This window comes from Sturnira hondurensis, unplaced genomic scaffold, assembly GCF_014824575.4.
Source record: "Sturnira hondurensis isolate 20B ecotype Veracruz unplaced genomic scaffold, ASM1482457v3 Scaffold0000780, whole genome shotgun sequence".
NCBI lineage: Eukaryota > Metazoa > Chordata > Mammalia > Chiroptera > Phyllostomidae > Sturnira > Sturnira hondurensis.
The window spans coordinates 15,001,800-15,021,323 of NW_028073411.1; the positions used below are offsets into that span (position 1 = coordinate 15,001,800).

The 19,524-nt window shown below is 53.2% G+C and overlaps 1 protein-coding gene across 6 annotated transcripts in view; it reads left to right on the top strand.

Annotated features, from left to right (window-relative positions):
- SLC2A9 (solute carrier family 2 member 9) overlaps window positions 1-19,524 on the top strand; it is a 74,268-nt gene that overhangs the window by 31,766 nt on the left and 22,978 nt on the right. For all 6 annotated transcript variants that reach the window (XM_037045917.1, XM_037045899.1, XM_037045903.1 and 3 more), the window contains 4 exons: window positions 125-249; window positions 970-1,115; window positions 9,065-9,197; window positions 19,201-19,388. In XM_037045917.1, the coding sequence (XP_036901812.1) occupies window positions 125-249; window positions 970-1,115; window positions 9,065-9,197; window positions 19,201-19,388 (592 nt within the window). The remainder of the gene's footprint in view (window positions 1-124; window positions 250-969; window positions 1,116-9,064; window positions 9,198-19,200; window positions 19,389-19,524) is intronic.

Consider the following 19,524-nt stretch of genomic DNA (forward strand, 5'->3'; position numbering starts at 1 on the left):
GTACCTCACTCAGAATCTCAGAGGCAGAGGCAGCCGTGGGGGCCACAGGGACCCTGCTCCTGGTTGGACAGGCCAGTGACGGCCTCATGGTTGGGCCTCCTCATCGAACCCCCTTGTCTTCCAGGAAGCGCACTCTACTGGCCAACAACCTCTTTGCGGTTTCTGCTGCATTGCTGATGACCTGTGCTCTCTGGGCCGGAGCCTTCGAAATGCTCATCGTGGGCCGCTTCGTCATGGGCATAGACGGAGGTGAGGCTTCTCCAGGGGCGGGGCGGGGCGGGGACATGTTCCTGAGTTCCCAGGGGCTGTTTGTCATTTTACATGAGGACACTGAGGTTCAGAGATGTGAACACATTCACGCAATATATTTGAAAACTCTAGATAAAATGTACAAATGTCTAGAAAGGAAAAAACACACCAATACTGAAAGAAGAGAAAATAGAATATCTGAATAGTCCTATTTAATTAAATTAGTTGAACATGTCATTTAAAACCTTTCAACAAAGGAAATTCAAGGCCTACCTGGCTTCTCTGAGAAAGAGCACCAACACCCAACAAACGTCACCATCACCACCATCATCACCATCATTATCATCACCGTCATCACCATCACTACCATCACCACCATATCACCATCACCATCATAACCACCACCACCATCACCATCACGGTCATCACCACCATCCCCAGCACCACCACCGCCAGCATCAGTACCACCGTCATCAGCTGTTTCCTCTTCCGTGGAACCCACCTCCCAGCCACACCTCGTGGACTCAATGCCACAGTGCCTGTTGACGCACCGGCGGTTTGTGCAGAGTGCTGGGGATGGGGCTGTGGCTGCCGCCATCTTCGTCAAACAGAGGGAGGTGCCGTGCCAGAGTCTTCCTTGAGGAGAGACAGCCCCTCACTGACCCGAGTGCCCCTCCCCCAGAGAAGATGACTCTTGTCACCGCCGTGCTTCCTCCGCAGGCATCGCCCTCAGCGTGCTCCCCATGTACCTGGGCGAGATCTCGCCCAAGGAGATCCGTGGCTCTCTGGGACAGGTGACCGCCGTCTTCATCTGCATCGGCGTGTTCGCTGGACAGCTGCTGGGCCTGCCTGAGCTGCTGGGCCAGGTAAGCGTGGCTCCCCGGCCCACCATGGCTGATCCTGTTTCATGTCACCATCTTGGGTCCCCGTGTCCCTTGTGGGGCAGAGGGCAGTCAGAGGTGAGCCCTTCCTCCAGAAGCTTGGACCTGTGCCTTGGAATTCCTGAACATTCAAGCCTTTCACTTAGTATTGCAGAAAAGTTACTGTTGAATACTCCGAGTTTGATTTTTTGATTTTTAGGATATAAAGAACCATAACAAATTCTAACCTTACAGAATGTTCTAATGCACCCACCCCACGGCTATTGCTAACAGCTCAATGAGAATTCTTTTATGCTTTTGCAAACCCATACAAGCCTATGTAGTTTTGGAACAGCATCATGCCATATGCATCGTCCCTCAACTTGCTGTTTTCATTTAATGGATGTCGGGCATCTTTCGAAGATGTTTTGCTTAGCTCTGCCTCACTCTTGAGCCTTCCTTTCCTACGTGAGTAGGTAATGGCTGTCTTCTGGTTTTGGCTTTCTGTTTTGGAAGCAGAAAGGCCTGACTCTGAATTCCAGTCCAACACTTCACTTGCTGTGTGGTCTTGGCAAGAAGGAGAACCTCGCCCAGGTTCTCGTGGGGCGGGGGTGGGAACAAGGAAGGCTTCCCAGAAGAAGTGGCCTTGAAACTGAGCCCTGAAGGGTGAGCAGAAGTGAGGCGGGTGATGACGGGGTTTGGAGAGAAGACATTGCAGAGAACGAGGGAAGAAAAGGCCGAGATCGGGAACAGCCGTGAGATGGGGCACGGCCCAGAGAAAGACCCGCGAGTGGCTTGGGGCTGAGGGACGGGCCTGAGTGGGGAGCATGACGTGAGGCCCCTTCACTGAGCTGCCCCGACAGGGTCCTGGGGAGCAGGGAGCCCCGGGCAGGTGGCACTAGAGCAGGCGGGTGACTGACCTGAGTTACAAGGGAGCTTTGGGGGAGGGAGCGGACGGGTGGAAGGGGAGGAAAGGGCCCGGCAGGAGGCTGCTGTGCCTGGGGCATGGTGAGAGGAGACTGAGGCAGTGGCCTGAGGATAGAGAGGCTGGGTGGATGAGTCCAGGGCCTGCGCCTGAGTGTCCAGGGGATGAGGGAAGGAGACCGGCCAGGATGCCTTTCAGGGATGCGGACGCTCTCCCTCCCCGCTTACACCCGTGGGCCAGGAGGGAGGAAGGAGATGACCCCGAGTGATGATCGAACGTGGAATGTACTGGAACAGAGCACAAGGGATGCGCCCCTGCCCTGTGGGTGCTCGCCAATCCCTGGCCTTTTGGGTTTTTTACGGAGCATTTATCACACAGACCCAGTTAATTAAATCACTGCCCGGAGGTCAGGCAGGGGCCGCTGAAAATCCCGACCCCCTAACCAAGGGCTGTTTCCTTGGCCACCCGCTCTCACCCTTAGGTGCCTTCCAAGAGTCACCTCATTAACTAAACTCAGGTGTGGTTGGAAGGGGGTTGTTATAAACCTTGAGACACCTTTATTGCTCCTATTGCTTAGGAAATTCCTTCAGTTTTAGGAGTTCATGCCAGAAATAGAAGACCAAGTATATGTTTCTTGTTATGAATCACAAGATCTCAGGGAGAGCCCAGGTAAGAGGGACTCAGGTCCCCTTCGTACCTGAGCTGAGAAACCGTAGAGCAGCACCTGCCTTGTTCGGGGAAGCTTGTCCAAACGGAGGGATCCGGCACGGTGGCCGCGCGGTGACAGGATGGGTAATGGGACCTGGTTGGCACTTATCCTTCAAAACCTGTCTGGGGGGGCTCTGCTGACTGTTCCCTGAGACAAAACACACATTACGCGTGGCTTTGCCATTTTCACCACCCGAGAGCCAACGGTCTCATAGCACCAAGTGTGGCTTTTCTGTGTTTCCGCCGATCCACGTCACCTCAGAGGCGCCTGCTTCTGATCTTTTATTACGGACGCTTTGGGATTGTATGGATACCGTTTGCTTTTCTTGTTGACAGAAAACAAAGACAACTCACACTTCACCTCTGCGGTCGTCACCTGCATCGCAGTTTCTATAACTAACGCAAGTGTGTTGGGAACGTCCCCCTGGCCAAGTGAGGCTCCGTTCTACAGAAACTCCTTGCCTTTTGTTTTTGAAGCTATTTTGAAATTCTAAACATCTTAAACATTATGTGTGTGACCCCAAAAACCCCACAATATAATGATTACAGCCTCAGCTCCCTGGAGATAAAAATATATTTTCAAGTCAATGAATAGCGCTATTGCCCTCCAGGGGGAGAAAGCAAGTAGACAGCTGTTCCCACAGAGGCTTCGCTTTTTCTTTTTGGAGAGTTTCCAGTTGCCCGTCACTCATCCAAGTCTGCCTTTGTAAACCAACACCAGGTCATTTCTGCTGTTTGGATTCTGTCTTAGCTGCTTCGGGGTGCTGTAACAAACCCCACAGACTGCGGGGCTTACAGACAACAGAAGTTCGGTCCTCAGGATCCTGGAGCTGGAAGGCAGAGATGGGGGTGCCAGCATGGCCGGGTTCCGGCGCGGCCCCTTCCTGACCCAGAGACAGCCACCTTCCCTCCGTGTCCTCTCCTGGGGGTGAGAGCGATCATCCCTCTCGAGTCTCCTCTCGTAAGGTCACTGGTCCCATCCACGAGGGCCCCACTCTCATAACCTAATCACTTCCCAAAGGGCCCCCTCCTCATTTCGTAACCTTGAGGGTCAGGATTTTCACATATACTATGTTTGGAGAGGACAGACGTGTTCAGCCCATACAAGTTCCCAGGTCTTTCCTGTAGCTCTGTGTTCTCTCTCCATTTGCTCGTTCAGCCTATTTGCCGATCACTGAGTTGGGTGTCGGAACTGCAGCCTGGGAGGTCACGCTCCGCCGGTGGAGAGAGGCTAGGAGCTTGGATTTGGGCAATGCAGTGGGTGTGCAGGCAGGCGGAGGAGATTGGTTAGTGAGTAATGGGACTCGGTGTCTGTGGGTGGGGACCTCTGCTGTTTGGCAAGTCATCCAGGGAGAACCGGGTACTAGATGCTAAGAGAGGGAGCCCTGGCAGTCAAGGAGCAGTTTTGCAGAAGGTAGGATGACAAGGCCATTGATGGAAACTGCCCAAGTCAGAGAGACTCGAAGGCAGAGCTGACTGCAGGACTGCCATGGGGCTTCTCCGGGGCAAGCACTCTCTCCCTGCAAAAACAGGGCTTCTAAGCATGACGTAGGCCAAGGGACTCAGTGCCTGCGTCTGCCTTCTGACCTGAGCTCCCTGGGAAGGTGTGCCACTGGTTCCCAGGATCTGTCTTTCCCCATAAGGTTGGGGTTTTTTTTGGGGGGGGCGGTTTCCGGATACTCTGAGAACTGGGTAGGAGGGGGCGTGAGTAGCTCGGTGAACGTCTGGTTCTCCAGTCCACGCTCCGGGACATCAGGCTCCGGTCCAGGAAAGAACATCAAATGGGAAATTTCATTCATCTCTTTGGGCACTTGTGACACTCCGACCAAGTGCGGTCCACGGTTATTTCACTAAGTGTCAGAATTTCATTTTCTCTACATTAATCTTTCTCATTTGCCTTCAAAGACAGAGACAACTGAGCTTGTAAAAACATTAAAGAGAGAAAAACCAGGCTTGTAAAAAAAAATAAAGAGAGGGAGACTGCCCTGCATTGTAGATGCAGGCGATTGCTTTGAAGTGCAGAGGTGGCAGGAAGCAGCCAGAGGCGTCCCAACAGGCTGCCGGGGGCAGGGGAGGGAAAGAGAAGAGAGGCTGGAATCAATGTGCTGTCGTGACTTGAATCCTAGAAGCACCGTGGATACTGTGGAGGGTGGGATTTTCGTGAGGTTTTATGCTTCCAAAGTATATATTTTTAAAGATTTTATTTATTTGTATAGACAGAAGGAAGGGAGGGAGAAAGAGAGAGAGTAAAATATCAGTGTGTGGTTGCCTTTTGTGCACCCTCTACTGAGGATCTGGCCCACAACCCAGGCCTGTGCCCTGACTGGGAATCGAACCAGCAACCTTTTGGTTTGCAGGCCTGTGCTCAATGCACTGAGCTACACCAGCCAGGGCCAAAGGCTATTTTTAAAAGCATATTAACTAGCTATTTCTCCTGCAATGGTAAAGAAAGAAGGAACTTAGATAAAAACCATGGGCAGATGGGCGAGAAGACATGGGAGGGACACGGGGTCACGAGTGGGTGGTTCTGTGCACCTGGGAGGATGTTCAGCATCATTTGGACAGCAACACGCTTCATAAGTGACACACGTCCATTTTACCGCTCCACAGAAATATTTCGTGCTCAGCTGAGGACATTTAGAAGGAAGAAGCAAAGCCCCTTGAAATTCTGCCATTTTAGTCGGTGGCGGGGGAGGGGGCAAGCCACTTTTAATGTGCTGGTTCGTTTCCGCATTTCTTTGACCTGTCACGCACCAGAAATACTGCCGTGCTTTGCCGTGAGAATCACCGACGCCATGTCAGAATCCCCTCCCCGGGCCTCTGAAGACCCTCCGCACACACACACTTCAAATAGGTGAACGTCACCTCCCATCTCACAGGTGCGCGGTAACTGCTGTCCCCTACTCAATGCCGCTGCTCCTTCTGGTCTGTGGCTAACACGGGTAACCTTAAAGCAAATGTCTGCTCCATAAACCTTTTCGCTCCTTCCTTTTACTTACTTGACTTTTAGGGTTACTACGCTGCCATTGTACGCCCATCACACACAACCAGGGAGCATTCGGGAAATAAAAACGTTCACGTTTCTGTATCTCATCATTTCTGGGTAAACACTGGCAGTTTTAAAATTCCTTTTCATTTTGTGCATATAACTTACGCACACACACACAGAGGCACCGTTGGTTTGTTCTATTTATAACTCTGGTGATTATTTTGCAGCATGGTATTGTGAGCCAGTCATTAAAACTATTTGATGTGATATTTTAGTAATCGTATAGTGTTCTCTTTTACGAGTTACCATGATGTTTCATTGTTCTTTTATTGCTGGGCATTCGGATTGTTTCCAGTGTTTATTACTGAAACACTGCAATTTGCAAACCTGGGTGAACAGTCTTCTGCAGAAGTCATCGTTGAAACCTCTCATTATTCGTGTAGTTCAGGGTCCAAGAAATAGAAGCAATGGGTGCGCGAACACCAGTTCATTTAAGGCTTTTATACACGTTCTCAAAAGCCTCTCACACCGAGGGGCTGCCTCGACACGCTTCCCCACCAGTGGTGTGCAGGAGCCCAAGTGTGACCATGCGCTTGTCATCACAACCATTGACTAACTCTTTGATGTTTAATAGGGAAAAATAGTATCGTATTGCATTATCATACTTTTAAAATTATTTTGTTTATTTATTTATTCTTAGATAGAGGGGAAAAGAGGGAGAAAGAGAGGGAGAGAAACATCAATGTGGGGTTGCCTCTCACGCACCCCCTATTGGGAACCTGGCCCAAAACCCAGGCATGTGCTCTGACTGGGAATTGAACCGGCAACGCTTTGGTTCACAGGCAGGCACTCAATCCATTGAGCCACACCAGCCAGGATGCATTATAATATTTTTAATTTTCCCTTGCTTTAATAAGCAAGATGGAAGGTTTCATAAGGATATTCATTTCTTGTTGGTGCTATAACAAATTACCACACCAGAGACTAGATTTTATTCTGTCCCATTCTTGGAGTCCAGAAGTTCAAAACCATTTTTGTTTTAAGATTTTATTCATTTTAGAGAGGGGAAGAGAGGGGGGGAGAGAGGGAGAGAAACATTGATGTGCGAGAGATACACCGATAGATCGGTTGCCTCTCACATGCCCCCAACTGAGGACCTGGCCTGCAACCCAGGCATGTGCCCTGACTGGGAATCAAGCCAGAGACCTTTGGATTCACAGGTCAGCGTTCAGTCCACTGAGCCACACAGGCCAGGGCCAAAACCAGTCTTACTGGGACAAAATCTGACACCGTAATCTCTCTGTGCCTCTGTATCTTGGTTCGTAAGATGAGGATAAATGTGCAGAGCTCACTGCACCGTTGTGAAAATTCAACCAGTGACACACACAATTCTTAGGGCAATACCTTGCATTTAGGAACCACTCCCAAAATCTTAGCTCCATTTAGCTTCACTGCACGCAAGGTGTGCTGGGCACATCTCGGGCATCGCCTCTTTCCGGTGGCCATTAGAGGTCTCCGTCCCCCTTCAGCCTTCCCCAAACAGCACCCGTCTTAGAGATGGCGGAGGCGAGTGGTCATGCACCCGCTGGTCTTTCCCAGGCACCGAGGCCAGCGTGAAACCGGAGGGCAGCCGGGTCTGGGGCCCCCGCTGCCTTTTACTGCCCAGCCAAAAGGCAGGGACACGGCTGGATTCTAATCGCGCTTCGTTAATAGCAGCAGCCAGCAGTCTGAGCAGGAGGCTGGTAAACCCCCAACATCCACCTGCCCTTGAGCTTTTGGAAGCAAGTTTACATGGGGAAACGTGGGGATTTGGGAGGGGGAATTCCTAGGGGGCACGCAGATGTGCTGTTTCTCCTGAGAGGGCAGCTGACAGGGGCATGGGCAGCTTCTTCCCAAGCTGCCTCCCTAGGTCCGTGTTGTCTCTCCATCTGCATCTACGTTAGATTCCTCTCTTCCCTGGATGCCTGTGGTTTACAGCCAGGTGAGGCTATAAACCTCTGGTGAGGGAAGGTAAGGTCTTGTGATTCACCAGCTGCTTGTGAATTGCTCAAACCATTTGGCTCGGTTTCATGTTCTTGTCTCAGTTTCCCCATTCCACTTGCCCAGGAATTTTCCTGGCTTCTTACTCTCCTGTGGCAAGAGGCCTTGTCTCTGTACCATTGTAGATCCAACCAGGCTCTGTGACCTTAAGATGCTTCCTAATGCTGCTCTGCTTCTGAAAACACAGACACCTCCCCGCCCACCCCCACCCCCAAACCCTGGCTCACCTGCTATGCTGTGAGCAGTGTGGGCAAGACAAGGGCCACCCAGTGCTCAGTGTCGTGGCTTTGGGCCAATCACCTCTCCTGACCTAACCTCATCACTCAAAGGAAGGTCTCGCATCAAAGCCCCCCAAGGCTCCTGCCCTCTCGGGGAATGTTGTGCGGTTGTGTGCTGACGCCTGCCTGGGGCTGAGGGCACTGGGACCTCTTGATCCACTCAGCCGGGATCTCAGTCTGCCAGCAAGGAAGGTTGAAGAGAGTCAAAAATAAATTCAGTCGTTCTGGAAGTCATGTCATATGGATTTTAGAGAAAGACTTTGAATCTTGCCTGGCTTTTACTGTTCTGTCTTCAAGGCAGCCTCAGGGGAAAACGATTGTTTAGGTGCCTTCTGAGTCTGTGGCCTGAGTAGGTGTGAGTGTTGGAAAGGAGACAGGACTTCCTGAGCCCCAGGGACAGAAAGATCTGTGGCTCTGGAGGTGGCCTGGCCACGAGGCCCTGGCAGCCAGGCGGCTGTTGCCTGCCCCATTCACTGACAGGCTGGAGAGCGCAGGCCTTGGAGGCGGCTCAGTGGCCGCACTAGCATGAGCGACAGTTTCCTCTGTGCACCTACTGTGCGCCAGGGCCCACCGTGAAAGCGTGACTTGATCTGACTCTCAGGACAGCCTGACAGGTGGCTGGGGTTGTCCCCACACCACAAGTAAAGAGATGGAGATACCGGTGGGCCTTAAGAATGGTTTCCAAGGCCACACCCCCAGGAGGGCAAAGTCGCTCCAGGCTTGCCCTGGTGCCCAGAGTCATGGGATGGATCAGAATCAGCCTGTGGCTCCCTGAACTCCTCCTTCTCAGAGCTCCCCACAGGTCGCCACCTGACAGGATCCATGGCCTCGTGGAGAATTCCAGAGACGTGGGGCTAGTGCTAAACAGTATCCAACCCCTGCTCCAGCCTTTGTGGGGGGTCACACTGTTCAGAGGAGGGACCTTCTGCAGAGCTGAAGCTGCACAGCCTGGGCCAAGCTCCCAGGCCGTGACTGGAGGTCACACCCACTCATTGGACCCCTCTTCTCCCTGCAGGAGAGCACCTGGCCGTACTTGTTTGGAGTGATTGTCATCCCCGCTGTGGTCCAGCTGGTGAGCCTGCCCTTTCTCCCCGAGAGCCCACGCTACCTGCTGTTTGAGAAGCATGACCAGGTTGGAGCGGAGAAAGGTAGGGTCTTTTGCCTTTGCTGGGAGGCTCTGGCATCTTCCCAGGGTCAGTGTGGCGCGACCTGACCTATCCCTCTCTGCGGGCATGATGCTGGGCACCTCAGGACACCGTAAATCATTCCATCTTCCCCACAGTCTGCTGTGGCAGCCCAGGAAGGGACACAGGTCACCCTGGGAGCCTGGGAAGCCAGGACAGAGCAGGATAAGACCCAGGTCTGCTCCCTTCTGGGCTGTGGTGTCTGTTCATTGGGTAGTTCCAACCACAGAGAGGGTAAGACCACAGATTTCTCAGTGGTGTTGGTCTGTGGTGGCTCCCCCTCTGCTCTGCCTCTCCCCCTTCCTGCCCAGTTCTCCTGTCTTCACATCCACGCGCAAGGGAGGGGAATTCACAAGCACAGAGAGAGCGCCAGCATCACACCACGCGGGGCCGGGAACAGCCCCACACGGTAGGCGGGGTGCCCACCCTCCAGGATGGAGTGGGAGGCTTGGGAGTCCTTGTGGGTAGCTCTCCTAATTCCCTCAACAGTGATAGGGTCAGGTGCAAAGGGTCAGGTGCAAAGCTTGGCTTTTGGAAATCAGAGGTACTTCTGCAGCACCCCAGAAAGGCAAGATCGTTCTGCCTAGAGATAGGCAACTGAGCACAAACCCAGCATTCCCGTTCATTGAGCTGAGAAAAGGAGACACGCAGGACAGCATCGTGGTTAGGGGTGCGAGGGGCCACAACACCGGCACTGCCGGAGAGGCCCCGCTCTGCCCTCTGACCTCAAGCGACTCTTAACCTTCCCGACCCTCAGAAGCTTCACCTGCCTGCCTGCCTGCCTGCCTGTCTGTCTATGGGTCATAGTATCATTTGCTGTTGTTACTACTGAGAACTGCGTCCATTTTTCAATCCATATCCTGTCCCTCTAACGTGAACTTCACTCATCATATCCACTTCCAAGAAAAAACATGGAGAACTATCATCTTGTTTAACATAATTCATGCGACGTTTTTAAAAACCCATGCAACCTAACTATGTTCGACCTAACAAGTGGCATAATGGAAAGTTAATAATTGCCTGTGCTTGTCTGTGAGTTTGTGGTTTGGACACATTTTCTCATTTACGACATTTCTAAAGTACGAAATGACAGAACTCGATCATCACCTTCATTTTTTAGATGAAGAAACAGAGGCTCCCAGGGGTGAAGTGACTTGCCTGAGGCCTCCCTTTGAAAATACAAAGGAAACAATAAATCTTTCTTCAGTAGAAGTTACCCACGAACAGGACATTTGCAGAGCTCGGTGGTGGGGGCAGGATTGGAGCCCACTTTCTCCCAGAAGCCCACAGGGGAGTCAGTAGGTGACGGAGGACTGGAATCTGAGGGTGACTTTCCTCCCCCACCCTCATGCACTGAGGGATGTCCGTGGGCAGCGTCCTGGGGACTGCCCATGGGCCCATGGGGAGCCACTGTCCAGAAGTCAGGCTTCAGCAAAAGAGCTGAAGGTCAGAGGGCACATGGTCTGGAGTAAAAGGAATGTGGCTGAGAAAGAGCGAGGGGTTGTGGGTCGCTGGAAGAGGCCCATCCCTCCAGCTCTCTCTGTGCTCAGTGGGGAGGGTGGGGGGATGTCCTTGACCCTCTGGCTCTCCTGGGGAAGAACTCTCAAGAAATGCTTCAATTCAGTACAGTCGGAATGGGCCATGCACGTGACTGTGAGACAGTGAAGAAATTTTAGAAAAGTTATTTCACAGCACAGTAGGGAGTGAGAGAGAAGGCCAGGAGTGAAAAAATGGTAAATAGGAGATGTGTCCCCTACAAAAAGAATAAAGATGCTGGTCTGAGGTCGAAAGGGAATATTAAAGTTTGCATCTCGCTAAAAAGGGCTAGTTTCACTCCAGGCACTCAGCGGACAGTGGATATTTACGGTACTGGTGCCCACCTGTGCAGGGGGCGAGGGGGCGGCAGGAGCCCGAGGCGGCATGCCCACCCTGCAGGAGGTGAGGGAGGCGGCTTCAGGGACAAGGGCACACCCACTCCTCCCGGCTCGTCTGCATCGAGAACTATTTCATTCTCAGCACTTCCCCTATATTAGATGGTTAAACCCTCACAACCATGGGAAATAGATCGCATTATTATTTCTATTGTAAGACAAAGAAACTGAGGACGGGGAACCTGATGGAGCATCAGAGTGAGCAAATAGCAGCACTGAGACTTGAACGTGGACTGTGATGCTCCAGAACCTCTGAGCATAAACAAAACACACCCATGACCTGGCGCCTTGTTTGGCACTGGTCCAGTGTGTTGGTAACTTGGGAGAACGGGGCCCTGCAGCCATCGGCTATGGCCATGATAATGCCACGTGACAACCCACCTAGACACTCACTGGCTTCAGACAGTGCTCACTGGGCCGGCTGTGCAGTTCTGTTCGTCTCCTTGGGGCTTGTCCTTCTAACTCCTGTCTCAGGGGACACGCTCTCACACGTCTGGTGGTCCCTGGGCTGACCTAGAGTGCCCTCCGCTCTGCTCTCCCTCATCCTCCAGCGGGCCAGCTAGGGTGCATTCCCAGAGGGCCCAGAGAGGAAGTGAAAGCAGAGCAGTTTATGAAGCTTCAAATGAGCTAAAATCCTATTTGCCACAGTAAGTCACATGATCAAGCCCCAGCGTGGGAGGGGCTACACAGTTGCAGAGCTGAGAACGGAGATGCAGGGAGGCCACGGATCTGGGGGATGGGTACACTCCATCATCCACACACAGACCCTTACCTGGCTTTCCCACCCCCGCCCACAGTTTGGAGTGGCATTACATCCCAGCTGGTTTACGCTGCTACCCCCGTCAGTTGGGGAGGAGCCCCCAGCACCTGGAAATGGGAAAAGAGCCCAAACTTCCACTGTGGGGAAAGGGGGTTTATATGATTGAATAGAAACGAAACGTTAGCTTGGGGAATGAGATGAGGCAATGATTCTGACACAGGGGCAAGGGAAGTGTCTCAATCCAGTTGTGAGAGACAGAAGCTCAAAGCAGCAGCATACGGAACAGGGAAACTTTTTACTAGAGTCCCTTGGAACCGGATTTGGGGGCACCAATGATTAACACTCCTCTTTCCAGCCCAAGTTTGACACCAGCCCAGAGGTGGATGTGGAAGGGGAGGAGGTGGAATAAACACGTAGCTTCTAGTGTGAGTAGAGACCACTTGGCAAACGGGTTCGGGTCTGATACCCAGGACAGACTTCAGGGCTCCACTGCTGAACCCAACTTGCTCACACACTCCCACATGGGCCCTGCTCTGGGAAACTCAACAGACAGGGGGGCTGGACAGTGTGTGCGCCTACAGATCAGCTCCAAACCGGGAGGGAGGATCAGCTGCAGTAGCCACTCCTGGCCCTGCTTACCCGTTAGCTAAGTCCCTTCTCACCTGCTGGGGAGGAGCGAGCAGACACCCATATGCTGATGAAATGGCCCTGGGGCTGGGGGAGGCAGTGTCGAAGGTGAGCAATACGTGCTCTTCTCATTACAGGGAATGGCAGGGTGGGTTCCTTCCGGCATGGTGGGAATCCAGCACCTAAAACCAAGCCATTAAGGTGCTATCTCTCTCTCTCAACAAATCGGGGATGTCCCTAGGATTTCATTGGCTTCATTCTTAGACAGGCTTTCTCTACTGGGCACTTGAGACAGCCCTGAGCAGCTCCAACTGTAAATGCTGCTGTAGAAGGAGAGTTCCTTTCTACACAGAGACATCTCAGTAAAGGGAAGAATTCTGACTGGTCCTTCCTGAGTCACATGGCCACCCATGAACCAATGGCTGCCCTGGGAGTTGGAATTTCCTGATTGGCCAGTCTAGGTTACTATCCAGTCTGGCCATTGGGGGGATGAAGGGCTGGGTGGGGTGATTGACATCTCTACTAGATTTCAGGAAATACAGGAGGATTGCATCAAGAAAAAAGTACAGGCAAAAGGCAAAGTAGTAGATGCCCATCTCTCTGAAGGAATGGTACCTCCAGAGGCTCCCTCCTGGTAGGGCTCTGTCACTCCTCCCTCATGGTCTGCATGGGTCTTGGCTTCCAGAAGCCCAGTCGGGCATATAGACTTTGCAGAGACCTCAGACTACAGCCCCAAGACAAACCAAAAGCAATTCTTTTTGCCGTTGTTGTTCAGTGGATGGGAGGGGGTGAGTAGCATTTAGAAGGTCAGCCCCAGCTACCAGCTAGCACCCTGACTGAACAGGAAAGAGGAATGTGCATTTTGACTACCGTTGGAACTTTGGTTGGTGTCCTGATTGGAGGAAGTGTATTTGTTTGGGGTTGTGTGTGTGTTTGCAGAGAACGGTATATCGGGATTAAGGATCTTATTATAGGAAACCCAGATGGTAGGGTCTTCCACAGAGTAGAAGCTTATTTCTCCCTCACCAGGGACAGGATTGCAGGTAGGCCATCCGCGGCTGTTGGGATTCCTCATGGTGTCAGAGACCTCATTCCTTCCATCTCTCGATCTGCCACCCTCAGAAGGCCACCCCACGGTCCAAAGTGGCTGCCGTCACGCCTGCATTCCAGCCGGGAGGAGGGGGAGAGAGCGCCCACCCTTCCACTAAAACAGGTCTCCTTGGGGGCTCACACCCCTCTGCCGTGTCTCTCTGATCACATGGCCTCTCCTGACGGCCCAGGAGCCGGGGCGGCAGAGCCCTGTAGTGCCCATTCCAAGGGGAGGCTGGCTGAGCTCTGGAATGAGCCGCCTGCACCCATGGAGCTGAGTGAAAACCGGATGTTAATGGGAACTGCCGCCACTGGTCATCCCTGAGCACCCTGTGCAGTCTTACTCCTGCCCTTGACGGCTGTCACCACGTCCTGCTGAGATCCACTCTGCACACCATTACATTTCTAAAGAGGCCGGTCTGTAAGGACGGCCGTGGTGCCCCTTACCCATGGGTGCTCTGGCCTGAGCCAGGTTAAGGGGCTGCTCCTCTGTCCAAAGGTGGCTGGAAATGCCCAGGAGGTGAGGTCACATGTGAGAGGGACAGGAGTAGGTCTCAACAGTGGCCCTCATTGATGTGGCTGACTCTGTTCTCTTTTATGCGAGAGGTTAAAGTATGTTGCCATGGTTACAGGGGGTCTTGTTTTTATTAAAGCAGAAAGAAAGTCTATGCAAGTGACCTCATGCCAAAGGTAAATTAAATCACAAGCTCTCCCCACACCATTGCCACACCTGCCCTCAAGAATAGCACAGGGTGGCCAGACTGCGGGTGCAGGTCACGGACCCGCCCGGCCCTCTGTGTGGTGATAGAACCAGATGAGAGAAGGCGGGAATGAGAGCGTCAGGTCTCTGCCGTGAGGGACTCCCCCCCATGGGACCATCCCCTGTCCTTGCTGCTCCAGCGGCTCCTTGACTGTCCCACGCCAGAGGTTCCACCGGGAGCCGTCTGCCTTCCTCTAACCTGGGGCCCCACATCCATGCCTCTCGTGGATGGGATCCCCAGGAACCGGCCAACGCGGTGGGCTCTAGTGCCAGTGACGCAGGAGAGACTCTAACTCAGCAACTTGGGACCCAGTGCCATGGGCAACCTACAGAACAGGGCAAAGTAGCTGCAACCCCATGTCCAATAGGGTTACTCTCTGAACTATGTAAGGACCGCCTCCATAAAACACCAGTAACCTTCAAAAGGGGGGCAAAGGATTTGAACAGACATTTCTCTAAAGAAGATACACCAACGGCCAACAGGTACGTGAAAAAAATGCTCGACGTCGCCAGTCATCAGGGACAGGCGAGCCAAACCCGCAGCGAGACAGCAGCGTGCACCCATCAGGATGGCTGCCACCGGTAAATCAACGAAGGACACGTGCCGGCGAGCGAGTGGGAGAACCGGAACCCTGCGCAGGGTGGGTGGGAATGCGGGCTGGTACAGTCACTACGGAAAGCAGTGTGGAGGGTCCTCCAAAAGTGAAACCTAGAACCGTCACGTGATCCAGCGATCCCACCTCTGGGCACCCGTCCAAAAGAATCAAAACCAAGATCTTGGAAACATCATCACTCCCACGTGGGCTGCAGCACCATTCCCAATAGCCACGGTGTGGGAACAACCTAAAGTGTTTGTGGGTGATCGGGTGGGTACAGAAAACGCAGCGTGTTCGTACAACGGAATGTTATTCAGCCTCTAAAAAGAAGGCCGTCCGGCAGCGAGAGACAGCACGGCTGGACCTGGAGGACGTCTGCCAAGTGAGACAAACCAGTCACACTGCATGGTTTGCACGCAGGAGGCATGTAAAGCCTCAAACCCATGGAACCTCACAGCGGAGCAGGGCTTGCCAGGGGCTGGCAGAGGGGCGGGGGCTGGGAAAGGGAAGTTTCGATCCACAGGTACCGAGTTACGGTTAGAGGAAATGAAGCCACTCAGAGATGGTGTTCCACATCGTGCCTGTCCCCAGCAATGCTGCAGGGTGCGTCCAAAGAGACAGCTCCTGTGGGTTCTTACCGCCATAGAATGAAGACATTGTAAAACTTTGCAACAATGAACGACCTATTTACAAATGGAGGAAATAGGAGCCACAGCTACGAATATTGCTCCTACTGTATTATTGCACTTGTCAGCTCAGTGCGCACAGACGCAAGCATGGAGAGGACAGGGTGTCTGCAGACAGCTGGAGAGTGCCGCTGGGCCAGAAGGGCTTTCCGTGTGTCTTCGGGTGGGACCTACCTTCTCGGACAGACAAGAGAGGTGTGGGGAAGGAGGTGTGCTGTCTGTGACCGCCTCTGTCAATGTCATCCTCGGAGCCAGACCCCTGTGGGCCCGCAGCAGTGCAGGCATGCAAATGCCAGCACTCCTGTGGGACGCAGGTATGTCACTTCATCCCTTGGAACCTCGGTTTCCCCATCTGTTAAATGGCAGTGAAAGCACTGCCCTGGCCGGGCTTGGAGAGAGCCCTGCAGGACCGGCTTCCAGCACCATCCCTTGGAGTGGCAGTTCTGTCCCCCATGCCTCTGGGCAGAAACTATGCCTTCTTCCTCCCTTCACGCGGTGACTTTAGCACCCCAGACCCCAACTCCTATTCAGCACCTAGCAAGCCCTCCAGAGCTGCAGGTTAACGGAAATGAACTGACTTTGGTCCCACAAGCGTCTCAGCTTTTCAGTTTCTTTCCATCATTCTTTGAGGGGTGTAGCAAGAAAGACCAAACCCATCTAGTGGGACATGGACTCCCTCTCTCTGTACCCGGGACCTCTGTCACATTCCGCAACCTCCCCAAGGCTCCGCCCACCGCACAGTGCCAGGAATTGTGGTCCAGTCTGTACGACACCTAGCCGCTGTCTGGCACTTAGTAGGCACACAGTAAATGTTAGCCTCCTCTCCCCCTGAGTAAAGGGGAGTCTTTAACTGGGACAGATCCTGGTTACATCAGGGCTCCCTTTCCCAGCCCCAGAGCTGACCAGGCTCCCAGAGGGTCTGCCTTCCAGTTGGGAAGTGCAGATTCTCCTTCTTCTCTCCAGTTCTCTGGAATCAGATTGGAACGTGAACAGAAACAGGAATGAGCTGGGAGCCACGGGGCGTCTCTTGCTTCTAAGTGCGGGTGAGGGCGGGAGCCTGAGCTGGGAGGAGAGGACCCGGGCAGATCGATCCGGTGAGCTGTTTAGATGACTTGTACATGGAAGAGAACAGACTCCTATGCAAGGGTTGGTTTCCCAAGGTTTCTAAGGTCGCTTTGTCTCTCTCCAAGGACAGCTAGTTACAACTGCATGTCTCTGCTGTCCCTCCCTATCCCCGTCTTCCAGAGACCCTGCACACGCTGGATCTCTGTACTTGCCTTTGGGACCTCACTGTCCACTTGCCTGTTCAATGCCAGGGTCCCTCCCACAACATCTCCCACAGGTGGTCATCAAGCCTCTCCTTGCACACCTCCAGGGATGGGGAAGTCACTGCTTGTGAAACCGCCCAACCCACCCTTGAAAACATCAGTCAGACAATCCTTCCTGCTGGAGAGCTGACATCTGACACATCACAGCTCCTGACCTTGGTCCTGAACTCAGGACCGAGGAGAACAAGACCAACCCCACCCATATGAGACATCAGCAAATATGAGGAAGGTCCAGTTACGCCGATCCCACCTGGTCGGAGCACCTGCTGTCCGCCAGGCCCCGAACAAGACCCGGCCTTGGGCAGGAAGTGTCACAAGCCTTACACCAGCATAAGCACCTGCCCTGAGCTGGTAGAGTCACCGTGATGACAGGAGAAGTGGTAGCAGCCATCTACAGAACACCCCGACACTGGGCTTTGTCCCTCCCTACAGTTTCCTGCCCTTTTGGGAATGGACTTCCTGCTGCAGACCCAGATTCCAGGCCCTCCCCTGAAGACCGGAGGACACATTCTTACTCACGGGCTGTGGGTGAGCCAAAAATGCAAGTCCAGCCCTGCCTGGGCTTCAGAGTTGAGGTGGATGCCCACGGAGCCAGGAGCTGAATGCCAGCAGTAAACCACACTGCCGCGCTCACAGCCACACAGGGAGTCCGTTCCTGAAGGGGACTGAGCGCACACTGCCACGTTCGCCACAAGACGCAGTTCCTCACCCAGGTGTAGGAATCTTATAAGAAGGGGAACGAGGCCAGTAAAGCAAACTATTTTTATAAACACATGTACAACAGGAAATTAAATTGATGCATTAAAGGAGGAAGAGATCATAACTTTTAAGAGAAATAAGAGAGAGTTTTGTTTAGGAAAGTCTTTTAAGACCTGAGCATTAAATTTAGCTGAGAGCTTCCTAACAGCCAAAGTGAAAAGGGAAAAAAGAATAAGTTATAAAGTTTTCTTATTTTATGTGGAAAGTATGTATGACAGGGAGGAGAGAGAAATATTTTCCTGACCCAAACCTCTAAGATTACTTTATCATATAAATGCTGCATTTTACACTTGGCAGAAGGATTAGAAATACTACAGCTTAGTGCATGATGCGTAAATGTTACTCATTCAGCTGCTTCTCCCATTTATGCTTAATAAATGCTAGGAGAAGTATTCAATCATGGCCCACAAAGAGACATTCCGAAGCAGGTTTTAGTACACTTCCGGAAATAACACGGAGAGCCTCCGGGGCTTGCTTCCTGGAGAATCTGGAGCAAGTTTAAAGGCTTTTTTTTTTTTCCTACTGAAGAGCAATTTCGCATGCCCTGTAGCTCAGAGCAGTGTTTTTAAGGACGACGCCCACTGTGTCCGGAATGACTGTCTGCAGGAGCCAAGGCCAGAGCTGCCTGCCCCCGGAGGAGGGTGAATACACAGCGCTGAGTGTCTGAATCTGCCCTCTAAGGGCCTCTCCCATGCCTGGATTACTATGAGCGCAGGGGCCTCATTAGTCACCCGCCTTCACACTCCCACCCGTGGGGGTTCACACAACGAAGGCCTTGGTAAAAAGGACAGGTTCGCCGAGGCTGGACATTTGCAGTGTTGGCGTGGAAAAGGCATAAGCCACCTGGGTTCGTTTGAATCCCGGGAAGGCTAGCTCCTTGGGACTATTTCCCAAGGCCTCTCTGCATTTCAGGGGTCATGTGCAAAGGCCCTGGGGCCCTCCTTTGTTGATAGAACTGGCTCCTGGGCACCCTGGCCAAGCGGAGATCTGACCGCCGGCTGCACGCAGCCAGGAAAGACGAGCCCACAGGCAAGCAAGAGGTGCTCTTGTGTGTGCGTTCAGTGGGCAGTGAGTCATGCCATTACCACTGTAGCCATGGAGGCAGGAATGGGCCCAGAATGTCCATCCACCCAGAGGTAGACACAGGACTTGAACCCCCGGCACGCTGAGATTTGCTGGGGGGCAGTTGGGAGATCCTAGGGCTCTCCTGACTCTTCTTCCGGCCAACTGGGCGACCATGGGCTGGTCCCTCCGTGTGCTGGGGTTTGTGTTCCTATTTTTAAACTCCATGGTTTCGAAGGTCCCTGCCACCTCCTTCCCTGACAAAGTGCATGTCTGGGTGTCGGAACCTTCCCTAAGGGGCCCCGTGATAGACCCAGCCAATGACCTGATCTCTCCTGAACGTCCCTTCTTGTCCCGGTGTGCATGCAGCCTTCCAGAGGTTCCTGGGCAAGGAGGATGTGTCCCGAGAGCTGGAGGAGGTCCTGGCGGAGGACCGCATGCAGAGGGACATCCGCCTGGTGTCCGTGTGGGAGCTGCTGAGGAGCCCCTTCGTCCGCTGGCAGGTCCTCACAGTAGTGGTCACCATGGCCTGCTACCAGCTCTGCGGCCTCAATGCGGTGAGTGCCCAAGTTGGGGAGCCAGGGGAGGTGTGGGGTGGGGTGGGGTGGGGTGGGGTAGCTCGGGGCCTGCACGCCCAGGTCCCAGTCCCAGCTCTGCCACTTCTGCTGGGTTATGCCATTGGGCATAATCTGA